General features: G+C 32.4%; 1 protein-coding gene across 2 annotated transcripts; it reads left to right on the top strand.

The window, feature by feature from the left end:
* Nucleotides 1-581: 581 nt before the first annotated feature.
* LOC133324432 (uncharacterized) lies at nt 582-25839 on the top strand. Of its 2 annotated transcripts, none has more exons than XM_061533273.1 (4): nt 582-642; nt 20410-20647; nt 25017-25638; nt 25705-25839. In XM_061533273.1, exons 1-4 carry the CDS (start codon nt 594-596, stop codon nt 25837-25839), a joined length of 1044 nt encoding a protein of 347 aa, XP_061389257.1. In that variant the 5' UTR covers nt 582-593. The 2 variants fall into 2 exon arrangements, with proteins under 2 accessions (XP_061389257.1, XP_061389258.1); XM_061533274.1 differs by lacking the exon at nt 582-642 and adding an exon at nt 20071-20166.
* Nucleotides 25840-26148: the final 309 nt, after the last annotated feature.

Below are 26148 nucleotides of genomic sequence, written 5' to 3'. Positions count from 1 at the left end.
AATAATCTTCAAAATTACAAACTTTGAAATCGAGAATGTGGGGGTGCCTTTAAAATATTTTATTGATTGATGATCCCACTTCGCCCATAAACATTTTATACCCAATTTTCCTACACAAATTTGAGCGAAGAAATGTATATTTTGTGTCTATATATATATGTCTATATATTTGTGTCCCGTGGTAAAACATTCTTGTTTTCTTATCTATATAAATAATAATCATAAATGGCACCCAAAAATATTATTTTATAATTTATATAAATTAAAATTTGTATTATAAAACATAAAATTTATTTTTAATTTAATGACTAATACTAACAACATATTTTTTGCAATAATTTAAAATATAATTGCCAGCTACAAATTATAGTTCATGTTGGCAATGCTGCTACGCGTTATCTTTCATAGCAGCAGCACAACAGCTGTTCTTTCCTCGTCATCATATGTGTGCCAATAATACTGGTTGACCACCGGCTTCTATGGCCGAACATATGATTCTGTCAATTTTTCATAACATTTGTTTTGATTTGTATTTGCAATTGTTGGAGTGTTAAAATATTTAAGTGTTTGTTATTATTAATTTCGAAACGAAAATGTCGTCGAGAATTATAACATTGGCACAATTAACGCCCAAAATGTTGAGTAAGTTAGAAGTTTATTTGATTTTGTGTACGACAACTTTTTGTAAGGGAATTTGTCTTCAAAAACGATTGCATAAAAGTGAGCTACGTATGAATCTTTGGTGTGGAAAGTGTATTTTTTTTTAGGAAACATGTCTCTAGTAAATTCGAAATCTAATACAAAAAAACAAACAACAAATATTTTGTTTTTTAAATATGTCTTGTAAATTATATGTGTTAACAAAGATATTATCTTGGCATCAGTATGAACCGGAATTGAACACATTGCAACTTTAACCACTTGTCATACCTAGCAACTAGGTAATCCTTTGGGCCAATAATATAAATTGATTAAAAACGATCATTATTTTTGCAGCAGTTGTATGTCAATTCAGCCAGATGCAAATATTTAACATGAGGTTTTGAAATTTTGCGAATACAAGTCTGTTATTTCTAGGCATTAAAAATGTGATATATTGGCCCTTGGTTTGATATAGTACCGCCAAATGTATATTAAATATTAAAATAGCCCATGTTTTGACATAGCTCTCTTAAACAGGTTCGAACAGGTCTATGCCGCATGTTTCACTGAAATGACGATCACTTCGCAATCCAGATTCTTGAAGGGAGAAAAACATCTTTGCAGAAAAATTTTAATAGAAGTTACAGTTTTGATTTATCGCCAAATGAAAGTACCACCCCCTTTCGGTATTTTCCTTTTTTGAAATGATGTTGTTCACTCCTCAAGAACCCGGTTTATCTATACTTTTACATAGCCTCAGTTACAGGTTAGGTATTTTGAAGGTCTTAGACACATTTTCAAACTTAAGGGCACCTTCCCATTCTAGATTTTAAAATTTCAAGATTTTGATTGAGGAGGTAAATGAATACCAATGCATGTTAAGGTTTGTATCTTTACACATATATAATTGAAGATTTAAAAGAGAAGAAAAATAATTTGCAAAATTTAGTTATTGTTGTTTTGTGTTGTTTTTGGTGATTTAAGACAAGTCCTTATTTTTGATGGCGGGCATGATAACTCCTCACTGGAACATCGGAATCCGGAAATTACAACGGTGTTAGAAAGAGTACATGTCTGGCTCTCATATGATCTAGGATTATTGACTTCGCTCAAAAATTAACAAAATGGCGGACCTGTGAAAATTGTTTTTTTTTTTAAATTCATATATTTTTTACCACAACGACTTTGTTAAAAGTAAGGAAGATCTTCACCGATTGGCTTTATCCTAGTTCATACGATAGCTATACATTCCCTGAGAAACGTTTCAAAATTTGGTACCGATTGGATTATTAGTTTCTGAGTTTTTGAGCAAAAACACTGCTTCTAGAAAAAAGTTTGAGAATCACTCTAGCCGTCACTTGATGTTGACAAAATAAATCGGCTATATCTTCAAGAGTTCTTGAGATTTTCACTTGAAATTTTGTAGGAACATTGTTGAATTAGTGTAGGTTCGACCTAAATCAAAAAACAAACTTAAAGAAGAAGAGTGGAAAACATATTTGCAAAATATTCTCAATATTATTTTCGAACGTAAGCCGTATTCTGGAATTGAAGAGGCTGTAATAGAACTTCTCGAGCCATTATGTTGTAGTTATAATTTTGGATTTTATATGTAATTAAAATTTTTAGATCTTATTAAGGGGTGACACATTTGCTGAAGGGTGAAAATCGTTATATTTTTGGATTTTATCTGTAATCAAAATTTTTAGATCTTATTAAGGGGTGACACATTTGCTGAAGGGTGAAAATCAATATTTCGAGTGATAAGCTAAGAAAATCCACCTCAAGTCGAACAAATTAAAACCAGTTTTAAACAAAACCATTAGCTAATAATTCAAAACTAAACTAGGGGTTTCCTTCTACCATAACAATCTTTCAGATTTTGGCGACCTCAATATATTTGAGATTTTAGTGCTGCACAGGGTTATCATATTTTAATATTTTTTCGGATTGTTCGTTCTCATTTATAATTTATTAAAAAATGCGTATCCATAGCGTTGCATTTGAGTTTATTATGAACAACAACAAACCGAACGATGACGTTCATATATGTATATATATTTACATATGTAGGCATTTGTCAAATATTTTCAATCAGATAACGTGTACCAATTATTTCATTTGCTAGATGCAAGAGAAAGCTTTTCTCTTGCTCTGAAAGCTCTCAAATCTTTGTTTTACACAATTCTTAACAATATTATCAATTTCGATGGAAAATTTTGATTATTTACTATTTGTAGATTTTTCCGTGTTGTTATAACAAGTTCTGTGCTGAATCACGAGATTTTAGTTGATGACATCGTGTCAGTTTAGTTGTAATTGCATTCATAAAAAAAATCTACTCTACGTTTTGAAATTATTGTGGACACATAATCAAGTTTGAAGCAAATGTTTTTATTATTTTCTCCAACACTTCATTGAGATATCGCTTCAACTCAAGAGTGAGTACCATTCATTCAATTTTTCATATATCAATTTTTTTTATTTTTATATATGTAACAAATAAATGTGTATGTAATTATGGATGTCAGTGTGTCAATATTTAGTTTCAACATTTGAAAGGGGGTTTTGTTTACCAACAAGAAGAAATGATGTTGTTCTTTGTTGTAAGTAAATCCTTCACAATATTTAATGAAAACAAATCAACAAAAAAGCAAAATATTTGTTCATATTTTTAATGTGTGTGTAATCATGTGTGATATAATCATGTTTATATTTACATAAACAAAAGAAGGCACCAGCGATTGATGAACTAACCAACCCGCCGCCAGACAATTCTGAGAGATCACTCACTTAGTCCGTGTTGACGATGGAGATGTTCTTCGCATGTACAGTCTTTGGCTGAGATATTGTGATACATTTTGGAATTAAAATAAATATATAAAAGAAATATAAAATAACTAAGAAACTCCTCCCACTACAAAAAATAAATTTTAAACATCAAAATATTTATCCTAACCATTGTAGGGCCGAATTTTTCTTAATTTTTACCATCAGGAACGATATACCATAATAAATTCACACATTCTTGCGAGTAGGAATACCTCTAGGAATCGAAAACATTCAAAATGCATTAACTTTTGCAAGGAGTTCTGCAACTCATTGAAAGCACACAAAATTCTATATATATTGGAAAATGTTTCTAGGATCTTCAAAATACTTAAATGGAGCGGGACCTTTAAGAGATCTCTTTTTTTAAAGCCCGATTGCAAACTTACAGCCATTTAGGCTTATGAACACTAACATCTATACTACTTTTATCAAGATGTACTTAAAAATATTTTTGGTAATTCACAATTAATTTCCCCAATATGATAAAGAATAAATTAAGAAAAAAAATTGTGTTTATGAGATTGTCAATCGGTGGGAAATTAAAATTTGCAAACAAGGAACACATAAAGTATATTTTCTAATATGTATACGAATGTGCTTACATTTCAAATATTAAATTATTATGTTGATAGACATCAATGTAAATCAGATGGGCAATTTTTCGAAAATTCCGCAATTATCAGTAAGGTCGTAACAAAGTTTTTGCAAAGACATGTTAACACAATCATAAATATAGTGTGTGCCAAATAATTTTTTTTACACTTTATTTCATATTTCACATTCAAATAGACATTGTTTCACTTAAAAAATATCCCCAATTTATGACATGTCTTCCTGTTAGTCATTTAATTTTTAGCACATACACATACAAAAATAAATTTACTTATATTATTAGAAGAATAGATAAATAAATCCTCGAGATTCCCACACACGTTCCAAATGCCAATACAAGATCAGAAAAAAAAGAAAGCAAAAAAATACCACGCGTGTGTCCACAAATAGCAGATCAGCATTTAAATTTCCATTACCAATTGATGAAATTGCGTTGACTTAAATATGTTGGACTGATGTATATTTCGGGTTGATGATCGACCAACTGCATGATGAAATTTTGTGAATTTATTTTTATTTTTTTGTTAATTTTTATTTTGTTTGTTAATGTTGTTTTGTTCTCACACACGCGAACATAGGCCAGCACGCACAAACAACCGCACTAAACTGAATAATTAGAACTATATGTACGAAGCCGAAAACAATGCGGTATGTTTCTTGGCCAATTTTTAAATTACAATTGAAGAAGTGAACTGCAAAATAATTCGTTTTGAATTGTTTTCATATTTTATGCGACGGCGGAATATGCAGATTTTGTATTCATTTCCGACATATGTATATATTTGCTCTTGTTGTTGGTATTAAAAAAATAATAATAATAAAATAATGGACGCAATGAATCGCTATATTAACAATGGCGTGGCAAATTATTTTGTTGTAATTAAATGCATGAATAAGCCAGGTTGCTTATAGCTCAGATAGTTGTTGCACAAATATTAAGAAATCCATAACTGGGAAAGACAGTCGTTGTTAGTGTATAACAGACCTGTAGAATTAGTGTTTTTCGACAATTGCTAGCAAATTAGGTACTTTCATAGGTCGACCCCACTTTCGAGAAAATTCCCAAAGTAGGGGGAGATAGTGTTCTTTAGGTAGATAATAGGTAGATAATAGATAATAGGTCAAAATTACTATTTTGAAGCATTTGAAACATTTTATAATAAGCAACATTTTTCCTTATAACTAATAGTACTCCTAAAATGGGAGCTTCTTTTAAAAATTCCGAAACATTTAGAGGGTAAAAAGTGGGTTAAGGGCAAACAATATATATATATATATATATATCTTTATTATTGTTAATATTACATATCTAAAACATTAAACTATATATATTATTAAATACTAATCACATTCAGAATCCGAGTTTTGATCTGAATTAGTTGGTAGCAGTGGATCCTCCAGTAGTTTAAGGACTTCTTCAGATAGTGGCTCATTATATCGATGGTTAAGAGATGTACTACGAGACAAACTTGATATTTTTGGATCAGAAGAAAATAGAAACCTATTGAAAAGATCCCTCATTGTTTCTTCACGACTAATTTTTCTGGTGTACAGTTCCCTGTAGTTCCGAAAGTCCTTATTTCTGGATTCCATGGCTTCTTCAGACAACATTCCTATGGGCAAAGCTGCACATTTAATTATATCAGCTCCATGCACTAATATTTTGTGTATGCTTGAAGGCATATAGAACCAAGAATATAATTCCACGAAAAGAATAAATGTTTCCTCAGTAAGTTTTTTAAAAGACTCTGCGTTAATAGCATATCCACAGGCCATGGTTGAAAGGATGATACTAAAATGTTTAATTAATTTTTCATCAACACCAGTTATCGACGATACCAAGCCAGGTTGGATAAAAAAAAACACCTAGCAGTATTGCCTTCGTTTGTTGTTCCGGATACTGACTTAGGTGTGTCAACAATAATGTGCATTTCTTTCTTCAAATCATTAATGATATGTGCCTTCCTTTCTTCGAAAAGTGGTCGATCGGAGCTATTAATTTCCCACCTTTTCAAAACTAGTCGGTATGAAATGTGCAATATACATTCTAAACATCGGATCCTTGCATGTAAGGTAGACAGGCCGTATTCGGTGTTGCACCGCAAATTCCACATGATTGGGTAGATGATATTTTTTCAGGGTTCATAAAGTAGACCCTTTACCTGCGGTATTTGCGAAGACTCTTACAACCGATTTCGTTGTAATTTCAATTTTTATTTAGAAAGACATTTGGAATAAATGTATATTCTGTGCATGAGTTTAAAATCAACGTTTGAAGCAGCTTACTTAAATACCCTCATTTTCATACTCACACCCAGTACTCCGGAACCTTAGGATGGACATTTTGAACTTGTTTTTTTCTTATCTGCTATGCTGTGATCTACTCCAAGTCATATTTGATGAATTATATAAAAAAAATTCACAAATTTTTAATTTTATTTGAACAAAACCTTAAAAAAGCTTTTTTCAAAAAATTGCAATTTGGTGTAGACTAGACAGACACACAATAAAATAAAACAAAAATCAACTCTGAACTCGACTGCACTCCATACTAAACTCCTATTTTAATTGAAGGAATTTTTAAAAAAACGGACCTTACATATATTTAGCCCGGAACACCTAAATTAAAATAACTTATGGGTTATATAACTATACCATTTGATTAAATATCAATACTATATATCAAAAATGGACCAAATTTTATAATAATATATTCACAGAATGCAAACGACCATCGCAATTTTATAGCTAAAAAATACCATTTTTAACATTGGAAAAAATTTCTATTTTAAATGTACCGTTATTCCGTTCTAGCTTATTAATTCGGATTATTTTATACGGACTTAAGTGCTCTCAACACTCTACTTTAAAACTGCATTAATGTTTTAAAGTTTCCTTCAACTTCATTTTTTATTTTCTGCGCGCTAGATCGGTATTTTTTCCCAACGGCGCAACGGCTCTGGCTTGGCTTTAACATGTCCATGCCCCGACGGAAGACAAAGATGAACAGGCCAAAGACATATTTTAGGAGCGCTAGAAACAGCAAATGACCACTGCCCTGGCCATGATAAAAATTAAATTTTAATGCAAAAACGGAGTGGAAAATATTTTTTTCGGAAAATTCAGCCTCCATAAAGAAACTTCCGACAACGGCATGAAATTGATTAATTTCGCGGCAGCAAAAACATGACAGTTAGCAACACCTGATTCAAGCATCTCAATTCACTTTTTCCTGATCAAGCAACGAAAAATCAAATTGTGATAGACGGAAGGCATTCATTCAGTTTTTAGACGTTGGATAGATCCGAGGAGCGAATATCGATTCAGACCATTACCTTTTAGAAGCCAAGGTTCGCACTCGTATTAATGTAGCAGCAAAAGTGTGATGTAATGTAACACGATCAGGAGTGTCGTAATGCTACTGATGTGAACATACCATCGTATAGGGCAACCCTGCACACACCAGCAACACGTAATGTGAGAGTGAATTATCAGGAGAAAAAATTTGTTTTCAGAAAGAACAAGAAAAACGTGAGCGGAAGCCAATCTAGATGTACCAACGAGTAAAACACCAAACCGAAGGCTGTGGTGCAGGCACATCCTCCTGTAGAGATGAAGATGGAAACCTGGTGACAGATACACACATAATGTATTGAGGATCTGGAAGGAACATTTTTCGAAGCTTCTGGTATCAAATAGTGACGGTGAAGAAGATACTCAACTAATAATACGGTATAGCCAAGATTAGGTCAGAATAGAAATCAATCGGCTGAAGAATAATAAAGTAGAAGAAAGAAAGCTGGTCAGGAGCATACACCAGCTGATTAGTTCAATTTGGCTAGAGGAATGCATGCTCAATTATTAGAACCTCGGCATTCTGTGTCCCATGCTCAAAAAGGCGGATGGTACCAACGCGCAAGACGTCCAAATCGTCAAAGGTTAAAAATTATGGATTTACACGTATAAGCCCGAAACAAAAGAACAAAACCAACACAACATTGGCTGGACAATTATGTGTGGTACCCACAATTTGTGTACCTGAAGTCTGCGGAGAAATTCGAAAAACGAACATCTGAATTAGAATAAATGTTCAACATCACAATACAAGTTCTCACACATCGACTCAAACCAAATTTTACTTCAATACTTTCCATTTAAAAACAATAAATGTTATTTCAAGAATTTACTACCATATAAAGATTATTTCATTTAAATCTAAACGATTAAATATAGCTCGAAACGAAACAAAATGAATAATTTGAAAATTAGACCCTTTCATATTGACATAAAATTATTCCATATATATATTTAGATATGTACGAAACCGGTTTTCGATTGCATCACACAATTAAGAATCGGCACTAAAAAAAGAAACGTCTGATGCCATGAACCATATACGAGTACGACAATATGGGTCAACATGTGTTGCTGTTGAGGTTTTGTTTACGGCATTCAAATGATCGTTATGTGATAACAAAGAAACGTGGATTGCAACAAACGGCGGACATTTTTTATAAAATCCTGTCCATGCAATCCATGCAATTTGGGATAATCAACGTTTGTAAGATTATATTTAACATGACATTCTATTACGAGAAAACGTAAATAATTGTAAATTTCTGGAAAATGATAACGCGTTAGGCTTTAGAAAAACAACCGCAAATATTTTGAAAATTGAGAATAGAATAGAAAGACATTTGGAATAAATGTATGTTCTGTGCATGAGTTTAAAATCAACGTTTGGAGCAGCTTACTTAAATACCCTCATTTTCATACTCACACCCAGTACTCCGGAACCTTAGGATGGACATTTTGAACTTGTTTTTTTTCTTATCTGCTATGCTGTGATCTACTCCAAGTCATATTTGATGAATTATATAAAAAAATTCACAAATTTTTAATTATATTTGAACAAAACCTTAAAAAAGCTTCCTACACCAAATTGCAATTTTTTCAAAAAATTGACATAAATCCGAGAGCCGCAGGAAGTCGCAGAAAAAAATTTAGTATGATGTTCTAGACAGACACACAAGAAAAATAAAACAAAAATCAACGCTGAACTCGACTGCACTCCATACTAAACTCCTATTTTAATTGAAGGAATTTAAAAAAAAGGACCTTTAATATATTGGAAAAAATTTCTATTTTAAATGTCCATGTCCATGTCTGTCCATGCAATCCATGCAATTTGGGATAATCAACGTTTGTAAGATTATATTTAACATGACATTCTATTACGAGAAAACGTAAATAATTGTAAATTTCTGGAAAATGATAACGCGTTAGGCTTTAGAAAAACAACCGCAAATATTTTGAAAATTGAGAATACATAAATAATCAGAATTTGTCTGATTTTGAAGCCTACGTGACTTATTAGATGCGAACAGGTGACGTTTATTTTTTCTTCTTTACAGCTTTGTTCCATTTATATTATCAAAATACCGTTTCGTCATTTTATTCGTGTCAAATAAGGTTAGGTCTAAGAATTCAATTATCTGCAGATGCGGATTGCATTTTTATGTTGTCTGACGTCTTCTACGATTGTGTTTTAAAAATTTCAAATATACAAATAGGCAGTAAAACGAGATGAATGTCAGATAAAGTTATGAAGTTTTCTGCAGGCAACATTACTATTCTATACAAATTATATAGTAGGTCTATATAGTAGGCTAATAGCTTTAATAAAAAATTCCATATAGCCTGATTTTCGATTAATTTATGTAATTTTTGTTGTATATAAAAAGGTGTGTATATTATAATTTTCATCCCGTTTGTAATATCTCAAAGTGTATAGTTTGAAACCCCATAAAGTGTATATATTATTGACTAAAAAAAATTCTATGTACATTTTGCTTTGATATTTGAGAATTGTTTACTACTATTAATATTGGGTGGGGAAAAAGAAATTCATTATTTTTTCGGCAGATGGCTGTACTGATAGATTTCGCGTAAAGTATCGATCAAACAATTGGAGATTTATACTCGTTGGAAAGGTGACACTTCGCAGTAAAGAAATTGTTTAGCTGTTTTTTGTTTGGTGCATTCAGTTGTGAGATACAGGAAGTGAACAAAGTGAAAATTCGGTAAATTTTACAGTTTTTCTTTGACAATGGCGAAAATGCAAGTCAAGCGGCTAAAATTGTGAATGGCGTTTATAGTTCAGATTCCGTTCAGGAATTTTGGATGCTAAAGATGCACCTCGCACAGGTAGGCCGGACTTGACACCAAGCGATTACCATATATTTCTTTTTAACGAAATGTTTCTATAATATTTGAAGGTTAAAAAATCTCGTGTGGTAGTAATAAGACGGAAAATACGTAATGACTTGAGATAGAAGGAGGATATGATTCAAAACAATATTCCTCATTTCATTTGACTCAATATTTGTTATCTCAAAAATAACTTGCATACAAAGCTGTAAAGCTTTTTGGAATCTAGTGAGGATACTAGAGTTTTTTTTGCAAATAGAGAGCAGGACTTCTATCAGAGAGACATTATGAAGTTATGGCAACAAATCATACAACAAAACAGTGCATAATTGGCCCAAATCGGACGTTCCGAAGAATGTTAAATAAAGTCCTAAAGTTCATATAAGAATAATGGATTTATCTTTCACCAACCTTATATAATATTTCATATTGAGAATAGGATATATCTGCAACAGCAATAACATATTTATATCAAGCTTAAAGTATGTCATATGTATATTCATGGTAAAGGTTACATATGTACCTATTAGTTAAAATGTATAAGAAACCAAAAATTATAAAATAAAAAATTTTATGAGGCTTGAAAGAAAAAAGTGTTCAAAGGTGCCCCCCTCTCCCCTATATTTTTGGCATTTCGAGATCTTTGCAGAAAATGTTCAGTAAATGTCTATGTTTGACATAGCCTCATATAAATTCCCGGTTAATTTTATGTTCCAATGTTAGTTTTCAATAGAAGTGTCTGCAAATTATATTACGGAGAAAAACTTATTCGTAGAAACTTATCAGATTGGTCATAGTCGTATTTTGAAACACAAGTGACTGACAAATAATTTTGCATTCCTGGTTCTTAGTGGGAACATAACCTGACAGAAAATTAACTATGAGCCGACCATTTCTATGTATTTTGAATCCGCACTTCATACTAGAGGTTATAAACAGCTCGACCAGCGGAACATAACGACGTTTTTACTTGCTTTTATTGTCATTATCACACAGAATACAAATATATATTTTTTACTTTTTTACGAACTTTTTTATATCCATTTTCATTCTGTCCAGCTTAAAATATTTTGATTTAACCTCAGTCACAAAGAAATTAAGCAGCTTCTTGCAAATGCCTAACATTGAATACACAAAAAATATATATACATATATAGAAAAGTGAAATAAAATCAATAATCTACATTAGTTCACACCTAAAAATATTTCAATAACAACATCAACTAAATATTAACAATCATTTACAACGGAATTTTCCACCGATTTTCTGAAATCTGTAAACCCAAATTCTGTGTGCATTTGAAATGAATATTTGAATAGTGCATATTAAAAATAAAATAATGATTTCTAATCCACAATTCAATGCCAAAAGAACATTAAAACTAATCCGGTCAAAGATTGTCATGAGTTGTCTGCATGATGGACACATTTTATATCGCAAAGTTGTTGTTATTGTATTTTTTGGGATTCTGATTGTGTGCCGATGATGGTGACGTAGTTGGAACATTTGATTTTTGATAATTCTCACAGAAAGTAAACAAATATATTTGTTTTTGTTGTTGTCGTCAACAAATAAATACTTGGAATAAGCTAGAGCATCTCCGATCCAGAACAAATTTACGTTGGTCTTATCATCGAAAATTAAATAAATGATTAGGCTGGGAACTAGTTTTTGAAAGCCCCAATGTGGTGCATTGCCAATTGTTTGAAAATTGTGCAAACAAAAGTAGTATGTAGATTTCAAATATGACAAATTATTAAAATATTTGTTATATGTTAAACTTTATAAACAATCAGCCATGACCTTGTAGAATAACTTTTTTAATTATTATCTCGTTTTCTCAGCCGTGAGACATATATTCGTCAGTATGGTACTTTCGTTTATATATGCATATAAACCCCATTTTAATTAAATATTATATTCTTTTTTTATTGAAAATTGAAAATGAGAAACATTATTGAATAAAAAAATGAAAAAATTCTATGTACTTTAAAATTATCTCCTAATTCTATTATCTCCTAATTCTAAGAATCCAGAAAGGCAAATTCGCCCTAGATCAAGTTTTTGAGTTATGACGTGATAGGGTTTTTGCTGGTAACTCGAAAGTTCACGAAGAAAAAGTTTCATATCTTTTGTTATCTTTGAGGGTCCTATCTATAATCTTTCTAACTATATTAGTCGCAAACAAAGATATAAAGCTTTTTCCTTAAGAACAACTCGAGAACTTGACCTTCTCCCATAGAAGTCCTGATTCGATTCTCCATTTTCACAATCCTTCCTAGATACACATTTTTTATCATTAAAGAAATTTTTCAATGCAAGAAAAAGATGATAATCGCTTGGTGCCAGATGATAATCGCTTGGTGGCTGATGTATTAAAACTTCCCAACCAAACACCCGATGTTTCTGGCGAATCACCGCAGTTGTGTGTGGCTTAGCTTTGCCCTGGTAGAACACGACACCTCTCCTGTTGACTAATTCTCGTTGTTTCTGGTCAATTGTAAATGGTTTAAAACGGTTTTATGGTCTCGTCTTGTGGTAATAAAATCAAAAAGTTGTATAGAGATAGGAGGAGGATGAATTCAAAAATATTTCTTTATATATTTGACTTAAGACTTGTCATCTCAGAATTAACCTGCAATAGCCGCAAACAAAGATATAACGCTTTTTCTTCAAGAACTTTAGTGTTACCAGTAAAAAAACTTCATCACGAACCAACTTGAGAACTTAACCTATGGCGAATCTCTATACTCGCCAAATGCTTTCATCCCCATAAGAAATTGCAAATACATCTTCGCATATTGTCCTCTTATGTATTTTCTTCAGAACCGCTATATATTTTTTAAATGTTTCAAAATATATTGGAATTGCGATCTTTATATTTCAATGTTACTTGACAACATATAAATAACAACTTTTTATAAAAATTTACAAATTTATTCAATTGTATATTTTTAACTAACTACAATAATATTGGGAAAATCCGGTCATCTCAGAAAAGAAATTAATCTCGATACGACGTAAAAACAAACAACCTGAGCGGTCACACACAAAACATACATCATATGTTTTTATTCGTAAATGTCGATGGACATGCCGTGGATGCGTGAAAATACATTTCTCTGTGTGTAATATACATACATTTCCTACTTCCACTTTTATTGTTTGTCTCTCGTCTCCAACCACACCCCAGCCCATTATTTCCTTGCAGATTGGGGAAAAAGTGTTCTTTGTTCCGGATAACAATGATTTGTGCGCGTACATATTGGCAACAAAAGATGGTCTGAATCCCCATTTTTTCCTCCAACAGCAATATTGTATCGTAATTGGCGACGCTGCTTTCGAGGTGGCCGATCAGGAATAATAATGAAAGTCATTTTAATATAAAAGATCAATTCATTTTACAGCTGATCGTCATAAACGCTGGAGATTGTCTAGAACAAAGTTGTCGGCGATTTTGTGTTCCGTAAACAAAAAAATAAACAGCTCCGCGTTCGCTTTTTAATTCGTAATTAGAATTTCAAATTGAAATTGAAACAATAATAACAACAACAAGGAAAATAACAATAATACTACTTAGTGTTGAGCAAAACAACAACTAGATTTGGTATTTGTTGAACCAACAAATAAGTGGGTATGTAGTGTGTCCAGACTACGATGGAAAACAACAACAAAAACAAAACAAAAAAATAAGAAATAAAAATACTGTGACGTTTTGTTATTATTTTCGCGTGTGATTTTTAAGCGATACGTTTTATGAAAAAAAAAATATGGAGGCATGTTTAGTGTGTTCAAAACACATCTACATATATGTAGTATGATTATTTTTTTTTTTTTGTGCGGGGACCTTCTTGGAAAAAAATGTTGTCTTAGGAGAACTAAAAGACAACATAAATTAAAAGTGAAATATGGAAAAAGAGAACTACAATAATTAGTTGATGATTTGTAAAATATCGACTAGAAGTCGTAAACAGTTCTACATAGCAGGGTATGGGAATATGCGAAGAAATTATATTCCACATCTCATCTGCCAATGATGCAGACTAAAGTGTGTCTAAAAATATTTTAAATAGAATATCCACTCCAATACATGATTTTTGCAAGGTATTACACATTTGTCACTCCTAGATTTAGAAGGGGATGTGTTAACGGAATCAACCTTGGTGATCACCCAATATTTAAAGGTATATACCTCAGCCTATGGTTTGCAGAAGTCTTCGGAGTTAAACAGGTTTTATATAATTTTTTTTCAAAGAGGATTCTGATTCGGATTTAATGTTGATCAAATCCGTTATTTAATTTGCTTCAAATGAAATTTATAAGTTTGACCCTTTTTTGGGGGAAATGCCAGAGGAGAGGACAGGGATTCATGAACTAGGTAGATATAATAGGTTGTGCAAAGTTTGGTCTGGATTTAATAGTATTGTACATGTTGATACTTTGTGAGGGAGGTACCAGAAAGAGTGGAATCAACCTTGGTGATCACCCAATATTTATAGATATATTCCTCAGCCTATACACACAGGTTTTATATAAGGGTTTTTCAAAAAAGATTCGGATTTAATTTTAATCAAATCCGTTATTTAATTCGGAGTGGACCAATGGGTCCCATCTTCGGACTTGGTCTAGGCTTGGTTGTGCAAGGTTTGGTTCAAATCGGACATTCCATTCGCCTGATATTGCATTTATAAATATTGAAAATGTTGACCATTTATTGGGGTGATACCAGAAGGAGGAAACCAATGGGTCTTATCTTCGAACTTGAACTAAGTTTACTAGAAATATTACGATGTGCAAAGTTTGGAGTACAGACACTCAGGTCCAAAACTGTGCTAGGAACTTCGACATAACGAACATTACACGGAATCCGGAATGCCCAACACAAGGATATCGGCAGGAGAATGGTGCTAAAACCGAAAATAAGCAGGTACCTTTGTGTACGTGTTATGTCAAAACATAGACCATTATCGAAAATATTCAATAAGGATGTTTTTCACCCTTCAAGGATCCCAAATTCCAAAATAAAGCCACTTCGTTTGTTAAATTTTTTGAAGGTTGCTTTCGTCTTGGGTATATATTGCAGAGTATTTGAGCCATTTAAAATAAAATTTTCAGCTGAAAATACAAAAATACATGCTTGGCTCGCCAAATCTATCCCATTTCTATGGGCTATACCCGTTTAGAAAGTGTTATAAAAACTATTAGCCCATGATTTTATCTACTTTAATATTAGACATATGTACGTCATAAAAATGAAATTAAGAAGGAAACACAAATTTTAAATGACGGTATAAAAAATAAAACGAAATGTTTTCCTAACACTGGCTGGCCAAGCAATGTGGTCACGTCACATACATACACTTTTCTGTATGTATGTACGTAGTTAGTTATGTTTTTGTTTTGTTGAGGGGGAGAACTGGCTGGCAAGCTGAACTAGCTGTTTACGTTTCAATCAGTTTATATAGCTTTATTAAATTAATAACAACAAAATCAACGTGTTGCGAATGATGATTAAGCGAATTATTTTCATCAAAACAAAAAAAAATTAAGTCAATAATATTATTGTTGTGAGAACAGTTTAGCTAAATTAACATATTTTCGGTCAGAAACAAAAATACATAAATATATGCTAATCCAAAATTTAATTGAATTACACAGTCTAAACATATTACGAAAATGGCACACGATCGCGGCGGTTCTATGGTTTGATAAGTGTTTCCCCTTTTTATTGCCCTGACAGTGGGAACACAAACAAATACTTGACAAAAAAAGACACTTATTTTAAATAATCATTTTATTCTATTTGATTACATAGTTTCCCCTATTCAATTTGGCTACTCACTCGCCGTAAAAATGTTATTCATGACCATCATCTTGAACAGTCACTGTTGACAGTAAATGATGGCCATTTATATGTAAACAATTATTTAATATTGTTCATTGATTTCAGCAAGTATTGCGAATGGTTATTTTTGTACGACTTGAGAATGCCCTATTGAAGTTGTAATCAAAAAGTAAATGATCTTCAAAAAAATCAAGAGATGAGTACTTGAAGCCTGGAGTATTACACAAACAAATGTTGTTACAGCTGATGACATGTAGAGACTAGATGATTTATTCATCATTAGAATTATCGGTGGGGCATGGGTGGTTAAATTTGTATCACATTTCAGACAGGATATGATGTATATATATATATCAGTATGGTTCGCCTATTATGGATTTCAATATATTTGACTTATTTGGCAAAAATATATTTAAACAAGTAAAAAGTATGTTAAGTTCGGCCGGCCCAACTTTTTACACCCACCATGAGGATGACAATCAAAATATCGAAAATTAATTGAGAAAAAGAAGGTCGAAATTCTCTAAATATCTAATAGTGGGGCTACCGTTATATGGGACTATATGAGAATACAAAATACCAAATTACAGCCAATTCGGTTGGAAAGTCTGTCCAAAATACCGAATATTGGGGAGTATTGAAACTTGGCTCAATATTAATAATTTTCGATACGGATATGAGTTGTTCAATGAGAACCCAAAATAATAAATTACATCCAGTTCGTTTGGAATATGTGTCCAAAATATCGAATATTGGGGGATAGCGAATTACAGCCAATTCGGTTGGAAAATCTGTCAAAATACCGAATATTGGGGTGTATTGAAACTTGGCTCAATATTAATAATTTTCGGTACGGATATGTGTTATTCAATGAGAACCCAAAATAAAAAATTACAGCCAGTTCGTTTGGAATATGTGTCCAAAATATCGAATATTATGGGACCAAAAATAAAAAATAATATAATAATAAAAAAAATATATGAGCTATACCATGAAAACCCAGAATGATGGAATAGAAAACGTGTGCAAAATCCTCAAAATACCGAATATTATTTGTGGGCTACAACAAAACTTAGACCGATATATGACATTTGAAATACCAATTTCAGAGCTCTATCATAAATATTGCGAAGTCTATCGTGATATCAGAAAATCGACATAGAAATTTATTGTGATGTGGTGAATATTTCCCCCAAATTTGGTATTTTGAAGGTTATAGCAGCATTTTGCAACCAAAGGATCTGTGATTCGCTATTCCGGGTCTTTATACAACAATTTCATCTAAACATAAATTGTTACATTAAATTTGTGTATATAAATATGAAATTACTATAAAAATTTACATTTGACAAAAAAAAGTACATGAAAAGGACAAGAGATGCCCCTAATGTAAGTTTTAGGGTATGTGCCCCGACTGGTCTTACTGGCGATACCGTATGACTACAAATAAAAAACAGACCGTTCTATGACACGTATAGGGTACAACCAGTTCCACACGGTCTAGTTTAATATTATATTGTAAAACATATATGGGAAATTACAAAATTCTTTTAAAATTCCATTAAAAAAATTTTGAAAAATTTTTTTGCGAGCACATTTATGATTTTTGGTACATAGGTTAAGAAAAATATGCTGATTCGAAATCTGTTCGCGTTCACAAATTCGGATGCTGCACACAAAAGTTATAGCAGTTTTAAATCTTGTATTTCAAAAATAAATTAAATGGATTCCTATTCGTTTGTAATTCGCGAATTTCTTCACAAATGCTTAAACACCATTGTTTTCTTTGCATACTAGTCAAATCACACTGAAATACGGTTTAATAGTCGCGAAAAACAAATAGAAACATGAAGATATCGGAAAATAAAAAAAAATAATTTTTGAATTAATACAATTTTTTTTTTTTGAATTTTCGTTTTTTTTAGTATGGTTAAGAGGATACGGTTTTGCCTTAACAATACATAAAAATTATCAATATTGAAAAGCTTGCAATTATCGAATTAGTTGAAATCAGTTGATGCGCATGCGATTTTCGTATAAACCGAATCAATGTCTTTCAATAATTATGAATTTTTCGATGTTTAATATAGCGGTCAAAGTGTGCCACTCGATGCACTTTACTATGCAAAAACCTTAAAAATGGCTAAAAATAACGCAACGTGCATACGATTTTTATGCGCATCCGAGTTCAGTAATCTCCTATGAAAATACACAAAATGATACCTATTTTAGAAGGATCGGTTAAGAACAGCGGATGTGCCTCCACAATCAATTTTGGATAAAATACGCATATTATTCGCGTATCGATGTATTTTTTACCTATTTCCACACAGATTCGCGAATTTGATAATACAAGCATAAATGCATGTAAAATTAATTCGAAGAAAACCGCGATTATTTACGCGAATTTGTCAAAATAAGTCTTTGCAGTTTTTCCCACATTCAAGGTACTTATATCCGCGGTTTTATTGGACGGAATTGAACATGGATGGGCTTATTAGATCAGGCACGTAAAAAAACTAAAATCGCGCGGGGTTCCACGGATTTTGAATGGACTTTCTTAATAATAGACTCAAAAAACATGTTTTTTATAAAAATTTACGCACCAAATTTTCGTCTTTGGAACCCAATTGCAAAGAAGCTACAGTGAACACATTCATGAGATATACACTAAACGAAGCAGAATCACGAGTTCTACAATCCTATAATTAGTTTATTCTATTATCTGGATGCGCATCCTAATTATAAGAAAAATTCAAAAAACACGGAACATCCGGCTTCAAAATGTCAGCATCCATTTTGGGTGGATGCAGTGATTATATCGAAAAATCATACATTAGAACCATATTGTCCATGGGGTATTCTGCAACTTAGTCACTGATCACATGTTCGTGCGTTGTGTAGTTTAGCCACAAATCGGGAACGAACACAAAAAAACTCGTTGGCTTCAACACATTTTCACCCATTTTTTTACATTACCACCATCACAGCTTCCACCCAACTTATTATTTATTACCAATATTTTAAGATTTTGACAAGAACACTTCATTTTATAGAAATGAATTTAAATTATATGCAATATGTTCATATTTCGCGAGTTATAACCTTGCAAACCTCAGCTTCAAGGAATTTAAAAGATTTTTGTAATTTCCCATATACTCATGAACACTTAATCAAAAAGATGGGGGTAATTTAGTGCTCCTAAAGACGGAATGCGTAATATGTTATTTAACATTTACAATCTTACCCTATCCAAAAATTTATCCCTTCCCTGACTGTCATGTCATTTTCAAAAAATACCTTGAAAAGATTTATTTCCCTCTAAAATATAAATTCATTAAAATTTCGTTTATGAACCAACCCCCTAGACAAAATCGATAATTTTTTGAAAATGTTTTCAAACGCGTGGGTCAAACAATTCACACACCTGTGAGCAGTGCTTTTCCGACATCTGTCCACGTGCAGATCACAAACAAACGGTAGCGAAATGCCCAAAAAACATCAATTTCACACACACTCAAATCACTCACTCACACGCAAATTCAAATTTTTAAATTTTGGCGTTAATTTCACCCCCCAAAACAACAAAATAAATTCGAATGTTTTATATTGTCATAAACCGCTGCTGTCCATGTATTGGTTCCGGTGTTCAGATGAACATGACTGAGTATTGTGTTTAGCCGATGTATTTGTGTGTGCGAATATGAATACTGTCGTCGGTCGTTATCTGCCTGTTATCATCATCGGCTGGCCGCTGACTACTTAAGTCTCCGCAAACATTCGCCCAATTTGTGATAGCAGGCAGCAGCACCACCTCCACGTAACGTACTCATCCGTGTAATTCGCATGGAATAATAGTTCTGCTGAGTTCTTTTTCTCTCCTATCTCTATCTGTCCCTACTTCTAACGACAATCGGGTTGTGATTGTGTTCAAATAGCGTACGACAGACGTCGACAACTACGTTCGATACCATAGTAAAACGATCGACGAGCCGGAGCAGCATTTCAGTTTTAAAAGCAACAAGTAAAGCACACAGATAGTGTAGTCGCTCGCTTCTATATCTTCGCTTAAGACGTTCTGAAATATTCGGATCGAAATAGAAAAAAAACATTGCATGTAAACAAAACAACAATAATTTTCCGAAAAAAGGACTAACAATTATTTTATTTTTTTTTCTCTCTCTCTACCATTTTTTGGAACTGGAATTTCTTGTGGTGACAAAACAAAATAATAAAAAAACAACAAAACTGAAATTGTGACGTATAGTGAATAAACGTGTGATTTCCTCCTTACTCCTGCTACCGTTGTGGTCTAATTTGGTTTTAGCCCAACGTCCTACCTCAACACTGACACCGCCGTCACTCACCGCCGGACCACAGCAACTTAAACTTCAACTACCTCTTTCAACGGAAAGTATTAGCAGAAATTTTTCCAGCAAAATGCCAGAGAAACGTATTGCCCCAACCATTGATACTGCCGCCGATTTTGAATTAAAATTGCCCGGGTAAGTGAATTTAATTAAAAATTTTCAAATTGTTTACAATTGTTGGCAACATGAATCACATAATTACCAAAGTCCACAAAAATAATGAAAGCATTTTCCACACACACACACATACATTTATGTTCATTGTCCCCCTTTTGTTTGTTACGTAGTAAACATTTGACCTTGGCAGTGATGATTTTTGCTCCATACAATTGTCTTACTCGCCACTGATAAGCTTTTGTTAACAACGTAATTGTCTAAAGAGGGAGTGTAAACATGTATGTGTGTTGGAGTGTTGTCCGATATAGGGATGAGAATGCATTTAAAAAACTATCGTGTTAGGATTTCAGGTGTCAACAACAAAAGGTTTTAAAGTTTTAATTTTGTTCTCATCGTTTATTCTCTTTAAAAATATCACTCGCATGACACGTGAATGTTTATTCCATTCATGCACTTGGGTAATATACAATTGTGGGTTAGTGGAAAAATGTTTGGAAATTATTTATTTTGTTGTCGTGTATTGTAAGGATGGATCAGTTAAAATTTAAATTTTGATTTAATACTATTTCAGATCCTTAAGTTTTACAAAGCAATTTGGGCGGAATTCAAATATAGCGGGGAAAAGTCCAAAACATAACCACCATAGTAGTGTTGGCGTGTTATTTGGGATACCATTTGTATTTTGTTTTTGCAAAATAGTCAGACTGAATCCCAGTTTGTTTAAAATTAATTTTTTTGCAGTATTCTTGTAAGCATATCGGAGGTCTCTAATAGATATCTCGTAAAGTATCGATTGGGAGGGAGACATTTCGCAATAATTTTTTTTATGTTTTTTGTTTGGTGCATTTATTTGTGAGTTACAGGGTGTTAAAATTGGAAGTGAACAAAGAGAAAATTCGGTATATTTTACAGTTTTTCTTTGACAAAGGCGAAAATGCAAGCCAAGCGGTAAAATTGTGTATGGTGTTTATGGTTCCGATACTGTAACAGCCAATTACGTGCAATTTTGGTTTCGTAGATTCCGTTCAGAAATTTTTGGTGTTAAAGATGCACCTTGCACAGGTAGGCTGGTCGTCGGAAATGTCGATAACATCAAAGAAATGATCGAAGTTGACCGGCATGTTAGCAGTTTTAATGTATCCGCCATATAGTCCCGACTTGGCACCAAGCTATTATCATCTTTTTCTTGCATGCAAAATTTCTTTAATTATAAAAAATTGGTATCTAAGAAGGATTGTGATTTTTTTTTTAAATAGAGACCAGGGTTTCTAAGAGAGAGGCAATATGAAGTTACCTTTAAAATGCCAACAAATCATACAACAAAACGGTGCAATCTGACATTTCAAAGCATGTTAAATAAAGTCCTATAGTTCATATACGAATAATGGATTTATTTTTCCCCAACCTAAGGTATGACCGAAGACCTCCACAAACCCTAGGCTGAGGATATATTTTTGTCGGTAAAACCTATTGACACTTTTTTACTTAAAAAAAATCATTTCAATTTAAACCACATATATTCCTTATTGACGCTCAAAAATAGAGGTCATCGATTCCACATTTCAGTAGAAATTTTCTTAACTAACTTTGAAAGGTTGAAATTTCTGAATTAGTGACAATTCGATGATAAATGTAAGGGAACGTTCACGAATTAAATCAAAGTTGCCAAGACCCTCTTGGAAACCCTTTAAACCTTTTTTCGGAAATGGTGGGTTTACCGAAAAAAAAATTGAAACCACACACCCCCCCCAAAAACACTAAAATCTTAAAAATTATGTTTTTTATTAATGCGGGGTGCTTGAACACTCAAAAGAAGGGTGAGCAACCTCATATATTCAGTGAGATGTTTTACATAATGAAAGTTGCTTGCTAATATTTGTATATATATACGCGAAATTATTTGGAAAATATATCTACTATGATTTTTTTTTTTTCAGATAGTTGTGATATATGTTTAATTTGTTTTTCAAATTCTATTAATTTTGTTGCCAAGCCATTTTATTTGCAACATTTTTGTTTTTGTTTGTTTTCGTTCTTTTTGGAAAGCATGTTTTTCCAACTTTTGTTTTTCTTTCTGTGTCGCTTCCCTCCTAATAATGTCAAATTATTTCAGAATTGTTGTTATGATCTCATTATAAGTAGGCCATTTTGAATATATATTAATACGACGCGAGAGGGTGTTTAGGATTTTATTTTATTACCTTTCCTTTATGTATCTACATACGTAAATAAATATATAATTTGTTCCCCAATGCAAAAAAAATAAATTTATGGACCAATAAGAAAATGTGTTTTTATACCGGTACTTCATTGGAAAATTTTTGTCTCATACTATATAAAATATACATACGTATACATTAATGTTTATTAGTAGCACACACATGGAAAACAGTCTCACGCCTTTCACATTTCAGTCTCATAAAATCAAAGTTCAATGTAGAAAAATTTTAGAAATATATATAAATTCCTTTTTCGGGGGCCTGTGCACATTCAAGTGGGTCATGATCTATATAAAATTTTAAAAATTTATTGTTGGTATTAAATAAATAAATACTAAAGTATATTTAGATTAAACATATAATTCGCAGAAATTAGCCGAGAACTGACCTTATTTTTTGCAAATCTTCATTTTGTTTATTAATATTTTTAATATCTTTATAATATATTTAGATCACCGACCCCATTTTCTTAATACATAATGCGTAAAAAACAGCCGAGATTCGCCCTAGTTTTTGGCTAGTTTTTTGCTTTTGTTTTCAAGTTCAAAATTAATTTACGATATCGGGAAATTGGGATGACACAAAACGGATTTATATTGTGGGAATACTCAGGTTATTATTAGTTTTTGAGTATTTTGTTTAGAATATAATCAAAAACAGACTCACACACACACGCACAAACAAATATTAAAACAATTCTTAGTTGTTATGAAAAAAATCAGGCCACTGCCTAGAATGTTAATTGTTCTACTACAGAAAGATCTAGTTCTTATCATTGTACATATAGATATCCCACCGTTTGATTTTGATTCTATGATAAAAATAAAAATTATATTATTTTTTATTTCAAATAATATAGAAATATATTTCCTCTTGATGTGCAATTCATCTCGTTTTGAAAATGTCAGTGTCAAGGATCACATTTAATATTTTTCAATTGTTGGCAAATAATGTGCAGGTTGTCGTTGCTCAATGACCTCGTGGTGCCAATGTTATTGGCCTTGATTGTTAATGAGATTAATAAGGCTGTAGATTGGGAGCAGGAATGTTGATTATTTGTTGTATATTACCTGAAGGTGGGAATCAATGGCCTTCGAATATTTCATATGAAAATATTTTTTGTCCTATTTTATATTGACTCTTGCCATGTTCATCCTTATGTTGCGGGAATTCGTAATATGTAGGGTACAATTATTTTTATTTTCAAAAATATTAAAAAAATTTTAAATTTTAATATACAGGATGAGGTAAAAAAAACTGCAACCAAAGTCAAACGCCATAATTTTTAATTTTTTTGAATGAAAGCAAAAAATGTCGGATAAAACATCAAGATTTTTGAATAAGTTTAAATTTATTCGAATTGGTCACCTATGTCGCGAATTATGGCCTTCAAACGGCCAATGAAACCATCACACGCTGCCCGAATGTTGCTCTGAGGTATTTTGGCCCATTCCCGGCGAAGCGCTTGCTTGAGGTGATCGACACTTTGGTATTTTTAGTGCCAACCTTGCTTTCCAAAATACTCCAGACACTATAGTCCAACGGATTAGTATCCAGAGATTTTAGTGACCATTGTGCGCTGGAAATGAAGCGAAGAACCTCATTTTGTAACCATGGCCGGCGCTTGAGTTCAGGTGGCCAACCGAAGGTGCACATTTTCAGCTGACTTCTTTGGCAAGTAAACACGACCATTTTGTTTGTTTACAAACTGCTGGACAACGAATATTTTCTCATCGGAGAAAACGAAATTCGGAATTTCACCACTTTCGCCCAAGCGAAGCAAATCCTTGACCCTTTTTTCGTCTATTTTCTTTCTGTTGCGGTGTAAGTTCTTGCACTCTGTGGAATTTCAATGATCATAATTAACATTAGGGCTTACTTAAAAAAATATATTTTGCTTTTTATATTTCCAAATATACTTTTGCGCTTGATAGAAGTTAATCTTCTGTAAAACCAATTACAAACAATTAGCTTCTACAGACACCTTCAAATTACAGTTTTCCCTTTTCTTATCAAAGATTAAATGTATAATCTGCCATAATCTTAGCAATTGAAACAAAATATCAGATAACACCATTATGTAATTTAATATGATATCAAAAATTTACAAACAGTATAAATCTTTCGTGATAATAATTTCAAAAATTGTTTTTTTTTTCGTTTTATAGATTTTTGAACAAAAACAAAACCTTGGCATTGCTTTTGGATTACGATGGCACTCTCGCCCCCATTGCTGATAATCCCAAGAAAACTGTTATGCCCATTGCCACCGAAGTTATTCTGAATAAACTGGCCAAACACCCCAATGTTTTCTTAGCTGTCATATCTGGCCGTGGCATTAAGGATGTCCAAGGTCGTGTTGGCATTAACGGCATTATGTATGCCGGTAATCATGGCATTGAAATTGAATCGGAAGATGGCAGCCGTCACGATTATCAACTTCCTGCCGAGGTCCAGGAAAATTATACCCATCTGGTTAAGGAGCTGCGGGCCAATGTTGAAAAGAATAACGCCTGGGTAGAAGACAAGCGTGTATCGTTGACATATCACTATCGTGATACACCCGTCGAAATCAAGGAATCACAAAAACAAGTGGCCATTAAAATTATTGAAGCCCACGGTTTCAGAGCCAATCAAGCTCACGAAGCCATTGAGGCCAAACCTCCAGTAAATTGGCACAAGGGTGAGGCTGCCCTGTTCATTTTGAAACACAAATTTGGTGAAAATTGGGCTGATGAAATTAAAGTGATATTTGCTGGTGACGACACCACCGATGAAGACGCTATGAGAGTGAGTATTAAAAATACACAAATCGATTGACAATTACTTAATTCCTTATCACTTCTGTAATTACAGCTACTCCAAGGCCAAGGCAAATCGTTCAGAGTATCAACAGATCCTGAAATTCAAACCTTCGCCGATTTTAGATTGTCACGTCAGGATTTGGTCAGTGATTTATTGAAATGGATTTCCGATGCCTATGGTGTCTAAGCGCAACAACGACAACAATTTATTAATTTAACAAATTATACTATTATTATTATTACTATTATTATTTTATTTACTACCATTGTATGTAAAGACCTCCCCCTATTTGTAGTTTTAAGTGTTATTCAATTTTCATTTTTTTCGTTGTTTGTTTTATTTTATTTTTAATGTACAACAACAATTTAAACGGGTACAGAAAAATAATATTACAGTCGTAAACACAAACAAATATACATACATAAATACATAGATATTATTAACATACTCATGCATCTTTAGTCTATAGATATTGTAGTGAAAAAAAAAATATGT

This window comes from Musca vetustissima, unplaced genomic scaffold, assembly GCF_032173495.1.
Source record: "Musca vetustissima isolate MV318-11 ecotype Yass unplaced genomic scaffold, APGP_CSIRO_Mvet_v1 utg7783, whole genome shotgun sequence".
NCBI classification, from domain to species: domain Eukaryota; kingdom Metazoa; phylum Arthropoda; class Insecta; order Diptera; family Muscidae; genus Musca; species Musca vetustissima.
The sequence above is the reverse complement of the archived record's forward strand: the minus strand, read 5'-3'. Positions and strand labels throughout refer to the sequence as shown.

Bases quoted from the DNA above. Each gene is read 5' to 3' on its own strand.
- LOC133324432 (XM_061533273.1), top strand. From the start codon at position 594: ATGTCGTCGAGAATTATAACATTGGCACAATTAACGCCCAAAATGTTG. The intron at 643-20,409 runs GTAAGTTAGAAG...TGTGACGTATAG, and splicing joins ATTAACGCCCAAAATGTTGA to TGAATAAACGTGTGATTTCC. The intron at 25,639-25,704 runs GTGAGTATTAAA...CTGTAATTACAG, and splicing joins CCGATGAAGACGCTATGAGA to CTACTCCAAGGCCAAGGCAA.